At 39.9% G+C, this 15,364-nt stretch overlaps 1 protein-coding gene across 3 annotated transcripts in view; it reads right to left on the bottom strand.

The window, feature by feature from the left end:
* Nucleotides 1-15,364, bottom strand: part of PDE7B (phosphodiesterase 7B) — a 326,358-nt gene that overhangs the window by 64,526 nt on the left and 246,468 nt on the right. For all 3 annotated transcript variants that reach the window (XM_043593075.1, XM_043593076.1, XM_043593074.1), the window contains one exon: nt 12,812-12,895. In XM_043593075.1, the coding sequence (XP_043449010.1) occupies nt 12,812-12,895 (84 nt within the window). The remainder of the gene's footprint in view (nt 1-12,811; nt 12,896-15,364) is intronic.

Here is a 15,364-nt window from a genome sequence, read left to right as displayed (position 1 = left end):
AGGACACTTTACTTTTAGTTATGACTTTTCTGTCCTATATAGCCCATTGCTCTTTCTCAACTAGATCTTTCTCACCATAATTTCAGCACGCTTAAATGTCTTGCAAAAAAATAAACCACAAAAGCCTTCCCTACTCCAGATTTCTAGCTACTGTTTTCTCTCTACCACTTTATTTACAATCATGCTTTGGAAAGAGATGTGTCTGGTAATGTAGAGGGGGCTCAATAAAGATGTGTTGAAAGAATGAGTAAGTGAAAGAATGGGAAACTGAAAAGGGGAATAAATCATGCTCTTCCTCAACATACGTCAAGTGCATTGCACTGTTACGTATTTCATACTCTTCCAAGTACTTCTACATATGGTCATAGAGAAATGGAAATACCAATACCAGAACTAACAACAGTCCACATTTATTGAGAATTTATACTGTGATGGGCACTGTGCTAGCACTTCAGGCACACTTACTCAGTACTTCTCATGATAGCCCTGTGAGGTACGTATTCTTCAATCCTTCTCTCCCAGCCCAGGAAGCTGGAGGACAGAGAGGTCTGGAAGCCCCTGCTGCCAGAGTCTAACTCCAGGCAACTGTTCTGGAGCTAGCTCCCGCACCACTTTCAGGGGAAACCCTTGGTTTGTCTTTTCTTTCATTGCAAGTGGTAATTTTTTTTAAAAAATATATTTAAGGTAAATTTAAATAAGGAAGGTCTGTGGTTGAATGGAAAAACAGAATGTTAAAAGACCTGAATCCCAGATCTTAACTCTGTCATTACCTTGCAGCGAGTTACCTTGCAGCATCGCTGTTTTCTTTTTTGTCTTGTTTTCATTTTTGTTTTTTGTTTTTGCTTGTAAAACTGAGAAACTGGGCTAAAAGAATTCTTGGGTGACTTCATTTGAAAGTTTCGTCAAATGTAAAGTGCTGTTTAAACGTGAATTAGAACTTTGATTTCATGCTCTGTGGAATAAATTTCAGTTTTAATGACAAGCCATTATTGTGAAGTACCATACATAGCTTTGATAAATACCTAACTTCATAATTTTCAGTTATTTTTCTAAGGTGGAAGTAATATAATGTTTTCTGGCCTATGGCTATAGCTTCATCATCTGCATGTTTTTTTTTGTCTATTTATTTATTTTGAGAGAGAGAGAGAGAGAGTGCAAGGGGCAGAGAGAGAGGGAGACAGAGAATCCCAAGCAGGCTCTGTTCTGTTAGCACAGAGCCCAATGCGGGCTCAATCTTAGGAGCCGTGAGATCATGACCTAAGCCGCAACAAAGAGTCCGTCACTTAACCTACTGAGCCACCCAGGCGCCCCTTCATTTTCTGCATCTTAATATTACTTTATTTAGAAAAAGAATTCCATTTCAGATTGACATTGCTTTTTCTTTTTCATAAAATCCCATTCATTCTGATGATAAGAGGAATACTTGCTCATGGTAAAAAAAAAAAAAGATAGAAAAACAGGAAGACAGGAAGAAGGAAATAATATTCATCTAGAAACAATACTTGTTAAAATTTTGGTGCTTTAAAAAAATGTAGCTGAGATCTTTGTTTAAGATCTATAGTACCCTGCTTCTTTTTACTTAATGTATTATAGACGTTTTGAGAAACTTTCTTTTGATGATGCACAGTTTGCGTGACAGGAAATAACCAACTCCCCCTTGAGAAAAATTAAAGTAACCGGTGGCAGCCTCAAATCTGACTTTGTCACAATAGCGATTCCATTTCCTTTTTCTTTGGGGACAGCTGACAAGTGTCCTCCATTGTCATCACCACACCCTTCTCTTTCTTACCAAAGAATACAAGGTCGGGTGATAAAATGAGTAATTTGTCACTTGGCACCCTCTACCAGAGCAGTTGGAATACATAGTTGAAATTAGTTACATGTATGATTATATATTTTCTCATTAGGTTATAGAAATATTTGTTCAATGATATTGAAGCATTTTTATGCCAAAAAGGAGAGTCTCAATGTACTATAAAAAAAGAAAATAACTATTATAATATAAGGAAAACATTTAATATGAGTAATTATATATATGACACACAAAAGGAATATCTTGCATACATGTATTGCCTTTAAACATTAACATTCATATATAAAGATGAATTATAGTCCACATGGTTAAGAGCTTGTGCTCTTCTGGTATTGGATTTTTTGGGGTGTGAATTTTGGCTTACAAGTTCTTTCTTTTTTTTATTTAAAAAGTTTTTAAAATGTTTATTCATTTTTGAGAGAGAGTGAGAGAGAGCATGAGTGGAGGAGGAGCAGAGGGAGAGGGAGACACAGAGTCCAAGACAGGCTCTAGGCTCTGGGCTGTCAGCACAGAGCCCGACGCGGGGCTCAAACTCACAAACTGTGAGATCATGACCTGAAGCCGAAGTCGGTCACTTAACCAACTGAGCCACCCAGGTGCCCCGGCTTGCAAATTATTTTTTTAGGTGAGTTATTTCTTTTCTTTGGGCCTCATTTTCCTCATCTTAAATAGTAGTCCCTGCTTCATAGGGATCTTGTGGGATTAAATGCATCACCATGTGCAAAGCAGTATCTGGAACCTAAGAGCTCCACACATATTAGCTATTATTGTTATTATTATTTGATATAATATGTGTATGACATAACTGACCTATGTCAGTGGTTCCCTAATACTCACAGAAAGGTCCAGAGCCAGGCTTGCTACATCAAGTAGCCTCAGGAAGTTTTGTAATATACTCTCCAGAGACTCAAGTTCAATGAGTTTTCAGTTACAGTGTGATGGATGCTTTCTTGGAGATGCGGTGGGAGCACAGAGGAGGGACTGAGTAATTAGTCTTCTGGGAAGGTTGAAGCAGGTTTCACAAAGGTCATAATGGTGGGAGAGGGGTGAATAAATACTCCTTAGGAGAAGAGGTGGCTGGGGAGGGGTGCACTCAGTAGAGGAGGAAGGTACATCCAAAGTTCAACTACATCTACTGAGGACTTATTACAAGCAAGATGGACTGCTGGACACACTGATCTCATTTACCTCTCTAGTGAGGCTGGTGTTACAATCTCCTTCCATAAATGTGAACTGTAAGCAGTGTGTGCATTTTTCCCACACTCACAAAAGAAGTAGGATTCAAATCCAGGTCTGACTTCAAAGCTCTTTGTCTTTCTGCCAACGTCCTCCATTAACTGGGGTCAGGGTGTGCACTTAGCAGGGGGAATGCAGTGTGCATGGGGCTCTGGGTGGGGCCATCATGGTGGACCAGGTTGGGTGAGAAGGACCTCTGCTGTTTCTGGTGTTTGCAGCTGCCCTCCTGGGCTTCCAGGCCTTTGGAGACCTATAGCCTTGGGGGCCTTGCCTAAGAAGGCTCTCCACCTGGTCTCATGGGTCCTGTATCTGGGATTAAGCACTTCCTATCTTAAAGCTCTTGTGGTGGCTGTGGTTGGGTGCAGTGGCCACCACCATCTTCCTTGGGGACTTTCCTTGGTAAATGCTGCCACTTTCCTTTGGCACTGGTTCTACTGCCTTCTCTTAGGTTACTTATGAGTGATAAACCACCCAGGTGCCCCAAGGCAATTTGGTTTGCTAGTTAGAGAGAAAATGATCTTCTTGATCTTGTATTAACCCAGTGATCTAAAGTTGGAAACACAAAAAGATTCTAAGGATGGAACACTCTATTTTTTCATATGTAGAGTTAAATATGGACTATGGCAAGTCATTTAAATTTTCTCAAACTTTAAAGGTACGATAGAAATGAGAGGGCATAACCCCTCCTTTTATTTATTAATGAAGTCACAAGAGGTAGGCTGTGCTTCCTTCTGGGTAGGAGGCTGAATTTAATTTTATTTAACAAACAACTCATTCTGGCTCAGTGACTCATAGGATAACTTCAGTCAAAAGAAACTTAATTTACTCCTGCTTCCCTATTTTACTGTCTCCAGAAATCCAAAGAACCCACTATACCAGAAATACTCTGAGTGGATCAGGGTTTTACTCAAGGAAGTGCTGCAGTAGAAAATGGCCATTTCTCTGTGCTACATTCCAGGGAGTTAACAAACCTGCTGGGCTCTGACATAAGCAAACACGTTTGTACCGTAACAGAATCCATGATGTGGGGTAGGATGGTGTCTGAATCATGTTTACATAGTTTCTCACAGAGGAAAATAAATTGCTGGTGAGATGTCCTTGTGGGTTTTATTATCAATAATCTTATGCTTTGCTAAATCAAGCTTATTATAAACTAGAATCATAGGAACCCTTGAACAAAGTAGCTGTTGTTGACCCTTGAACAAAGATACCTGTTCTGGCCATATGACTCATGGATGATTGTAATACCCAAGGAATACAATGGAATTTCCAAAACAGGCCTTTCTGACCTGTACTGTGCTCCCTTATTAACAGCTCTCTCTTGGACTTGACTTCTGCAAAAAACCTGTCTCTGAGCTCACTATCTTTCCCTAACTCACCTTCCAACTTTCTTCACTGTTGATCTCATCTCCAGTTCTTCAGATGGCCAGAGCAACCCCAGGATCTCCCAGCATTCAGTATCATCAAGTTTTATCTCCTTTTCTCCACATCATCTCTGGATTTATACCTTCTTTCTACTTCCATTGTAGTCTGCTGCCTGATCACGTTTCTCTTGATTTAGTGAGTCTGCCCCTCCTACATATGAGTGTTAGTTAATTTTCTTAAGCACTATTTTATGGCATCTATGTTTTTCTCAAAATTCTCTAGTGGCCCTCTTTGTTTAATGAGTCAAGTTCAAGTTCTTTATCTTGGCATTCCAAGCCTTTCGTTTTCTCTCTAGTCAACATACTTTACTACTTTCTGGACCTTCTCCTACTTAATGACTTAATGTCTCCCATATGTCAGCTCAGTCTCACTTTTAGGCAATTCCTTCACAAGACAACACTCTATCTTATCTTTCAGAATTCAGCACAAGACCATAAAGCCTTCTTTTCCTGCTCAGAGCACTTCAGTAATCTCTGCCTTCTTTGGTCTCTGATTTATTGTTTTTGTCAGTTATTTTAGAACTAGACCATTTATGCTCTTGCAAGGTCCTTGGTTTAATGTGTGTTTGTCTTGCCTGTGTAATGAGATTGTTAGGTCTTCGAGGGTAAAAGAATCTCTAAAAGTTTCCTTTTGAGCAGTCAGAATCCCCAGCCGAGGTATAGGATATGGTAGGTGCCCCCTGCTACCCCAGTCCTTGTTGACCTGAAAGGAATTGTTGAGGTATTAGTATTTGGTGTCTCTGGCAGACTCTAGTCTCATTGCTGTCTGGGACAAGAGCTATCCCAGCCCCGGGGTTACTGGTGTGGCTCAGCGCACCTTGGCCTCATGGCCTGCTTGGCAGACAGTGGATATTCTATTTATTGAATGAATGAATGGCAACCCAGAGGGAATACTGGCCTCCCTGAGCTCCCTGATTCAATTTTCTACTTTTTATCGCTCATCTAAAAAATAATGAATCAATTAAACAGTGTCAGCCAGGTTAACAAAAGGCAATGACTGTTTTCAGTCCTAGCTTTAGAAGGTGAAAACCGTTGGGGTGCCTGGGTGGCTCAGTCATTTCAGCAGCCAACTCTTGGTTTTGGCTCAGGTCATGATCTCGTGGTTTGTGAGTTCGAGCCCTGCATTGGGCTCCGTGCTGACAGTGCAGAGCCTGCTTGGGATTCTCTCTCTCTTCCTCTCTCTCTGCCCCTCCTCTGCTCATGCACCCTCTCTCTCAAAATAAATACATAAAATTTTAAAAAAAGAAGGTGAAAACTGTTTCTTTTTCATTATGGTTTTTCCCAGAGAGTCAGATATATTGAGTGATCTCTCCTGACTTCTTCGGCTTCTACTTGAATACCTCATCTTCCAATAAAATTTGTATCTAGTTGAGTAGAGTTGTGGACGACTCGTTCTTGGTTCCTTAGGTCTTGAAGCACATTTCAGAATGGCTCTAAAAGTGTGCAGCCCTCCTCACTTCATTGTTGCTTTAGTCCTGTTCATGTTTTCATTCCTTCAGACCGCCTTCTATAATTTCCCAAGACTGAGTTAATTGCTCCCGTCCCCAACCTCCCCGAAGTTAATCCTGCTTTCCTCTGAATCCTGTATATGCATACATGTTTCTCATTTTATGTATGCTTTTATTATACATGCATGTGTTATTAAATGTATCCTATCACATCAAAATGTACAGGCTTACGTCTCTATAAAGTTCTCAGAGACAGGGGCTCTGTCTCATTTTATCTTTATATCTCCAGGACCTGGCTCACGGTCTACCCTAGGAGGTGCTCCATCGATGGTCACTGGTGAATAGTGACAGGGAATGGGTGAAAGTGAGGGCAACATCAATTCTGTCTTCTGCAATGCAGTCATTTCAGTGGCTAACTATCCTGTTGGTCTGGTACTTCTGTATGTGAAATGCTGGGGAGCTTGGAGCATGGAGCACGATCCAGGTGAGTCAGAAAGGAGCCGCAACCACAATCAATGTCTTGTCTTTCTTCTAGAGGAAGACAAATGTTGAACTTTGAAGTTGTGGAGTGTTACCCGGCACTCAGGAGAAGTCTAAGCTAGTCCCAGCTCGCATCTCTGTTCTCTATTGTGGGCCATGGGGCTGCGGGCCTGAATTTTGGGGAGAATGGGAAATCATCTTCTCAATATGATTTCTTTTAAATCACCCCATAACATTTTTTAAAGTGTATTTTGTATTTCATTTTCTCTTTCCTTTTTTCTTTTTTTTTATTGAAATGTAATTGGCATGTAACATTGTGTAAGCTTAAGTGTACAAGGTGTTTGATTTGATACATTTATATATTGCAATATGATTACTACTGTGTTAGCTAACATCTCTATTAGGTCATATAATTATCATTTAATTTTCATGGTGAGAATAATTAGGATGCAGTGTCTTAACAACTCTGAAGTTGATAATACAGTTGCCTGTAATCACTGTGTTGTACATGAGATTTCCAGGACTTATTTATCGATGAGTTGCAAGTTTGTGCCCTTAAACACCTCACCCTGTAACATTTTAATTTAGGTTCTTTACATTTATGTGGTTCTCACAGGTAACGTTAAGAATCACCTTTAAGAAGATTACTAAAAGGCTATCACCATCCACTAGGAATTCTTTCTTAGAAAACTGAGTTTATAAGCAAATTGTCCCTCTTTAAGATGGGGACATCACTTAAGCACTAGATGGTTTGTAACATGCTGGGTGGCTTTTGGTTGACAGCTCTTCTGTGAATGTACTTTATATTTTTGCATGGTGTAACGTTTTAGATGGCAGCTTTAAAAAAAATATTTGAGTCTCTGGGTCACTTGTTCTCCATAAAAAGATATATATATATATACACATATATATATAATTATATATATGTGTATATATTATGTATATTATATATTTATATATCATAAATATATAGTATTTATTAGTTCAATCAAAAGTAATGGGTAAAGGAAAATCTTTTTGTAGCTCTGCTAAAATTACCTCATGGTTGTGCAGCGATAATGGCCCCGCCTGGAGAGGCGGATCTGGAGGAATAGAACTTTAAAGATCAAGACTAGCAAATTAACCAACAGGAAAAGCCAAATAGCCAATTAACCTACTACTGCAAAGTCCTGTGGCTCGTCTGGGGCTCCAGGCTCTCTGTGGCAGCTGAATTTGCTGCCCTGAAACTTGCAGCTAAAGCTGCCTTATTCCTTCAAGCTCCACAGTCACTGGGAATGTTTGCTTTGTATGTCACTTCCTTTGCTGAGCGAGTGTGGAAATCACATTGTGTTGCTCTGAAATGGTTGCCATGGGAACATCTCCACCTAGTCATTATCTACTCAGCCTACTGATTATATTAAACCAGGAGACAGAGATGTACAAGGGGAGCTGTAACCACCTGTTCTGCAGAAAATTGTGATTGCTTCTGCGACATTCGCCTCTGAGGCCACACGTTTCTCTGAACACTCCTCTCTCCATTTTCTCTTCTCTTGTTTCCCTCCACACAGAGTTAGTAAGTGACATAAATCTATAGGAAATTGGCATTGGGATAATCAAGCCATGGCTTTCCCATTCTTCCGGCCCTCTTTCAGGTCTCTGTTTTAGTATCTCAGGTAGAATAAAAATAATCGTCACCCTTTCCTCTCACTCTCTTCTGCCCACCCCCACCCCCCATGCTTAGGTGTAAAGATAATCTTCTTTAAAGGTCTATGATTCCTGTGGCCTATGCAATGAAGCCACGTTTTTCGGCTACTTATCCAGAGAAACTTCTCAAAGTTCACATAAATGCCCGTTTTCTAAATTGTATAAAATATAAATAGTAAATAATACTGTCTGTCAACAGGTAACTTTATCTTACCTATTCTCAATCAAGACATGCATGGATCTGCCTGTATCTCTTATGAGGAGGATTTTCTGATCTTTATTCCTGGATTGAAAGTGACATTTAAGAGGTGTTGTCTTGAAGTAACTTTTTTTTTTTGTAGAAAAACTATAAAATCCACTGACTTTGTAATTTGTCGTCTAAACCAGAATACTTAGGGAGTGGGAAATGGCATTATTAATAAGTATGCCTGGAAAACAGGTACAAATTTGACTATGCCAGGCAAACTAGGTGTATATTGTCATCTTATATGTAGAATGTAGAATGTAGACAAGTTCATAGGTGTGGTAGTCCCATGTCTTCAAAAAATATGGGAAAAGGGCACCTCTTACAGAAGAATGTTTGTGCAGATAGAAATTATAATTGTGGAATTTAAATGCTGAACCAGCAATAAAGTTCTCTGTTTATATTTCTGTCACATGTAAATTAAGCCAATGTGAATCCATCCTTGAAAGTAAACTGATGGCACTGGGGATTGAAAAGAAAAAAATGACATGAACAAAGGAAAACAGACCAGGCTGAATGCACCTATGGAGATGTCATAAACCCTTTCAATTTTGTTTAAAAATCTAATTTAAGAGTTAGTAAATTTTTTCTGTAAAGGGCCATATAGTAAATATTTTTGGCTTTGTGGGCCATATGGTCTCTGTGGATAAAAGTAGCTGTCAATGTTTATAAATGAATGAGCATGGCTATGTTCCAATAAAATCTTATTTACAAAACAGGCATGGGGGCTTATGGGTGGCCCAGTCGGTTAAGCATCTAACTTTGGCTCAGGTCATGATCTTGAGGTCCATAAGTTGGAGCCCTGTGTCGGTCTCTGTGCTGACAGCTGAGAGCCTGGAGCCTGCTTCCCTCTCTCTCTACCCCTCTCCCACTTGTGCTCTGTCTCTCTCTCTCTCTCTCTCTCTCAAAAATAAATAAACATCATATCTATCTATCTATCTATCTATCTCTATATCTATATCTATCTGTCACAAAATAGGCATGGATGGGAGCACAGGTTTACTGCATTGGTTGTCATTGGCCCAGTCTCATTCTGGTTAACTGTTTTAATATCTGTAAACTTTATTCTGAAAAAAGGAAAGTTATTTTATTTATGTTATGCTATTTTATTTTTTTAAGTTTATTTATTTTGAGAGAGAAAGAGAGAGAGAGAAAGTGAGCTTGAGCTGGGGAGGGGCAGAGAGAGGGAGAGAGAGAGAGTCCCAAGCAGGCTTTGTGCTACTAGCCCAGAGCCCCACACCAGGCTTGATCCCATGAACCGGGCTCAATCCTATGAGAACATGACCTGAGCTGAAATCAAGAGTGGACGCTTAACCAACTGAGCCACCGGGGTGCCCCCAGGAAAGTTATTTTAGATATTAATTCTGATGTTTTCTGTTCTGCTATGGCAGGTTGGGGCTGTGCCTGATGGGGCCAGTGGAGAAGTGCAATGGGCCTTACTAGTAATGTATATTTTTGTTACACATGTTCCAGCCATTCAAGACATATGTTGAAGACAGTGGTAGAAGGTAACCCCTCAGGGACACTCTGGACAGGGGGTGGCAGCCATGTGGGTTTCACTAAGCATTTTAGAAGAAAGGCTGTAGGGATGAGACACAGGGTATAGAGGTTATGGTGCTTTGGTTTTTCCTATAAATTGTCTTTTTAAGCAAGTCAAAGAGTAGGTTCTACCTTGGGAGAGAGAGCAAAACTGCAAGCACCTGAAGAAAATAATCTTTGGTCTCTGCCTGTACTTGGAAAAAAAATGACTCAAAATTAAGGTAAATGATACAAAAAAAAATCACTTTAAACTAGTCTTGTACTTACTGTGTAGAATTGGAATCAGTTGGTAAAAATAAGAGTTTTAGCAAAAGGTCCCAAAATGTATCTTTGGGGTTTATTTTTAAATTTTTATAGAAGTATATTTAAAATGTTTCCCTCTAGGCAGAAAGCACACACTAACAACTCAGGCAGGCAAACCCCAACAGGAACATGAATGACACTAAAGAGAACTAAATAGGCTCTATATAAAGTAGTAGGAGGTATGACATGTGTATTACATCTTACGTGACTGTACATAACACAGATAGAACATACCTGGTTCTACCTGGCGACAAGTTACTTTAATTGCCGACTGAAGTAGGAAATTGTGGAGAATGACTGCAGTAATGTTATTGATTCAATTTTCAACTCAGTAACTGGGTATGCCAGGCATTTGACAATGGAATAGACAGTACCACAAATAAGGAAGAATCTCAGAGGGCTTCAGTCCTCTCTGAGCTGTCGAGAAAAATATAGGGGATGACTGACATTTATAATTATTTAATACAGTCTTTTTGAGGGCATCCTTTGATCTAGTTGGACAGATATTCAGGATCTTGTAGTCTGTTTAGGGAACTGTTCGACACATTTAGGAAAAAAAAAGTGAGTCCACTAGAAAGCAAAATACAATGAAGGTAAGTTGATATCGCCTTAGCATGTTTTATTGCTAAAGAGACATGAGTGAAGGAGTTATCCAGAGTGCAGTGCTGAGCAGAGGAGAAAGGGAATTTCAGAATGGATGGCCAACACTATCACTTAATGTGTGGAGGGTCCTGAGCAACATACGGGGTGAAATGGGGGTGGAGGGAAGATAGCATCCCAGGCCAGGGGAAGGAGGCTGGGGGTCAGTCCAGACACTAGGAAGTTTCTGGAGGACCTTCAGAAGAGGGATGACAGGATGGCACCTGCTTGTATGTGATTTGTTATATAGTGAATAATATAGTAGTGAAATATTATCTGCATTGGTTTTCTGTTTAAAATTTTTATACATTTTTTTCAGTTTTTTTTTAACGTTCTGAAAGTAAAACAGATTATAAAAAAAAAACCCAAATCCAAGTGTTGCAAGGACCTATGATGTATATAGGGAAATTATTCCTTAATCCCACTTGCAAAGACAGCTACTCTTAGCTGATGTTGCTTATTAACATTGGGATAATTTAGAAACAGATTATATCATTTGGAACCTTGGAATTATTATAAAGAGAAGTATCTCCTATTTTTCCTAATTTGTTCATGCCTTATATTCGAAAACATGACATAACATCTCACCTAATATTGAAAGAGACTTTTTTGGTTATTTTCTCCATCTCACACTTCGTATGTTAAGCCATTGGAGAGTCCTGATCTCTTTGAAACAGTGAATTAACTGGACCCTCTGCTCATCCCCATCTTGCTTGGTGGAACCATATGCCTGGGAACTGGAAGTCAGTACAATCTAGGTATTGTCAAAAGGGGTAACTTCCATGAGTAGCTGGACCAGCCTAATCAGGGTCATAAGAAAAGCTGAGATACCATTTGAGCTCCCCATAGTCTGTATCCAATATTACATTGGGTTAGCAAATCAACTGTGTCTTCGAAAATGCATTTTTTTTTGGGGGGGGGGGCTGGGTTGGGGAGGTTATCTCTAGTATGGAAAGGTTACTCCAAGTCTCTGTGTCCCAGAAAGAGCTGAGAAAACGGATATTTCACATTGCTATGGAAGTTTAATAAGCTAGGAGAAATACAAGCATCTCTATTCACTATTGACCTTTTGAGGATCCAAGGATAGCAAGTTTTGACTTCTCCTAGTAATTTTTAGGGGTCGAGGTAAATCAAATTACCTTTCTGCTGAACTTGTTTATGCCAAAGGAAAGTAATACTCTGTGGGTGCAACCCAGAACTTTGAAATTTATCGATGGGAAGTGGTATGAGAACCAAACACTGAAAACCTTGGAGCAAACTGTGAAATTTATCCAGTTTCTCCCCCCACCGCCCCCACCCCAAGTCCAAAGTGCAGGATGATTGCAATAGAAGGCATGCTATCAGGCAGGGTGACTGGTCACTGGTTTGGGTTTCCAGAGGAATTTGAAATTAACAGAATTATGAACCAGAGGTTGAGCAAAACTCCAAATAAGGAGTAATATATGAAGGGGAAAGATAGAAAGAAATGACTTTCCGAGGTAGTTCTAATGGAAGAAGCAGCAAGTGCACACTACAAGGGCTCAGCCATGGTGTAGAGCTTTATGAGGAATGCAAGAACAGATCTCAGAGACTTGAGACAAAGAAGGGAGAATTAGACAATGGATAGTTACTAAGGGCCATATGTGAGTAGGTTTCCCTGTGGGGTTTTAACAATAAAATAGAATCTCATCTGGTCTAGTTCTGGATGAAGGTGGAAAGAATGTGCTGGATGATGAAAGGAATAAGTTTCCCTGTATAGGGCTTCACGGTTTTTAAGACTTACATTCTGAAAGCTGAAATGATCTCATTTGATTCTCACTAAAGCTCTGGGAGGTAGGGCAGTGCCAGAATCACTTCACTAGGGAGGAAATCTAAAGACAAAGGGTTAAGTTCCATTTGGGAGGGGAGACATGGAGGAAGGAAGGCAGACCTCTGAGGGTTTTGAAGTTCAGAGGGAAGTGAGATTTTTTTTTTTTTTTTTAAGAAAACATTTGTTCCTTTCCAGGTACACTTGATTACTCACTGTTAAGTAGGCGGAAGTCAATGAATGGGTAGGAGCCGCGGCGTTCAGCAGGAACCCCCGTCTGACCCCTTAGTCGTACATCTCCTAAAAAACAGAAAATCCAAACAAATGTTTGAAAACATTGCCAAGTGTATTCACTTTTCCTCTGTAAATCCTCTTACTCACTTATGTCACTGGAACCAAATGTCAGGAGGAAAATGATTTCCACTTACCTTGCTTAAGAGAGAGCTATGTGAGAGGGGATATTTAATGAATGTTAAGTGTAATGAACTTAGCAGTACTCTAGTAACTGAAGCAGCACTCTGCTGTCTTTTAGATTTGCCTGGAAGATGGATCTGCGAAAATTTTAGTAATTCACAAGATTTCCATAGTCTGAGGGCCACAAAGAGGGGGCATCTGAATCTGGGAGAACAAATGATGCTCTGGGATTAAAACTTTTATTCTTGTTAGAATGTTTAACTGCCCAGTGTTATTTCTCTTGGTTCCAGCACAATTGTTCTCTGACTAGTGTCCACTGCCCTGTTGCCCAGGCTTTATCATTGATCTGCTTTAGAATTTGCTCCATGAAGGCCAGCCCAGCTCCAGGTACTTCAGACACTTGCCACCCTTGTACACGAAATAGTCAGTGGAGCTTGTAGAACTTATTCATTTGCAGGTTTTCTTTAATGTCTGCATTCACGTTCCTTTTTGCTGTGTCTTCTGCCTTCCCGATCAAGGGAGGGAATGAAACAGAACGGAAAGAGCATGTACTTTAAGATGAAATAGACCTAGGACAATCTCGGCTCAGACACTTGCTACCTGTATGATTTTGGGAAATTGATTTCTCTAAACCTCAGTGGTTCACAGTGTCATGGGTTGAAGAATCTAAAATAACACTTGCTGCCTTGCAATAAATGCTGGGTTTACTTCTTTCTAAACTCCTGCAAAGGATCATGCATATTAATTATGTGTTTTGCATTTTTCCATAGTGCTTTGTGTATTGTATGGCACTTAGCAGACTCTAAGTGAATGTCTTCTGTTGACAAGAATAAATATAAAGACAAAATGTACAAATTAGCACATAAAATATGGAATTAGAGGAGAGAGAAAACTACATGAGATCTTCTATATTTCTGGAAGAACTGAATCAGGGAAAGTTTCAATTCCACGAGTAATGGGTCCCCTCCCATAAACCACTTTTTCCCAGACATGAGGTGGCAGTGAGGCCTTAGCCTATGAGTAGAGAAAAGGGACAGTCATCTCTCCTCCATTCCTACCCCCTGGAGTTAACCAGGGTCTGAGTGAGATCCCCTTCAGCTGTAACCAGTGCCATTGGCAATGTTTAAACTATCCCTTACAGATGGGCGTTGTGTATGTTTGGGCTTACAAACTGCAAGCTGTGAGCCTCTGGGTTATTCTGTACTTTGAATTTTATATTGGTGCCTTATTTAATGCTTTGTATAATCTGATATTACAGTGTCATATTGATATTAAGGAATGTTACAATTTATGGAATAGAAGGGGAGGAGGAAGAAAGAGATGGAAAAGCATTTTTATAAATATGAATATCATCTGAGATCAAAGAAAGGAATGCTGTTAGCATTTGGCAAGTTCATGGGGGTAGATGGCCAGCAGTTATAGGAAATCCACTAGGGAGAGTTGAAGGGTTTTCTTGTCTTGAGCAGCTTGTCTTGAACACTCCATGTTTACAGCACTCTAAAGAGTTCACAAAGCACTTTCACAAACATCACAGTGTATTTATTTTCTTGTTTATCTCACTGGATGCTCACAATAGCCTTGTGAGGAGAGCCACTATTATTCTACTTACTTTATAGGTGAGAAAATGGAGGCTCAGGAAGAAAGTTCAGGCCTGCTGTTCACCTACCCAGCTCCAGCTCAGGGTGCGGGCGGGCCCTTTAGAGGCACTCAGTAGATATCTATGGACTTTAACTGACTGGCTGAGTTTATGGTGCTTTAACTTATAACTACCAGGGCTGGTCCTTAAATCTAGGTTATTAAACTTCATAGGCAGAGCTCTCTCCTCAATAACATTGGTTTCTAATCTTAAGGAGTCTGTACATAATGGTTTAAAAAAAAGTCACAGACCCTCACATGACAGGTGAAATTTAGCAGCCATTGGGAAAATACAGCATGCCAAAATGATATAATAAATTCAGCAGTGCCTAAATGAGTTATATTTTCTAAATGATAATCAGATAGACATATGCTTCAAAACTTATGCATGGATAAGCCTGTATTCATTCGGTCTATGAAGCCGGCTAGGCTTTAGGTTTGTTGACCCGTTGTGTCATTCCTGTGGGCTTCTCTAGGGGGTTTCAGGCTCACCAATTGGAAATCACTTGTCCACTAGTACTTTTTTTTCTCAGGGTTAGCAAAGCATCCCTCCTGACTGTGTAGTTCAAAGGGTACCATTTTCCCAGAAAACTTCTGTATAATATCAATAGAGGTTTTTTTTTTTTTTTTTTTTAATTTTTTTTTTCAACATTTATTTTTATTTTTGGGACAGAGAGAGACAGAGCATGAACAGGGGAGGGGCAGAGAGGGAGGGAGACA

This window comes from Prionailurus bengalensis, chromosome B2, assembly GCF_016509475.1.
Source record: "Prionailurus bengalensis isolate Pbe53 chromosome B2, Fcat_Pben_1.1_paternal_pri, whole genome shotgun sequence".
Lineage (NCBI taxonomy): Eukaryota > Metazoa > Chordata > Mammalia > Carnivora > Felidae > Prionailurus > Prionailurus bengalensis.
Note: the sequence above shows the minus strand (reverse complement) of the source record. Positions and strands in the feature narration are given on the sequence as shown.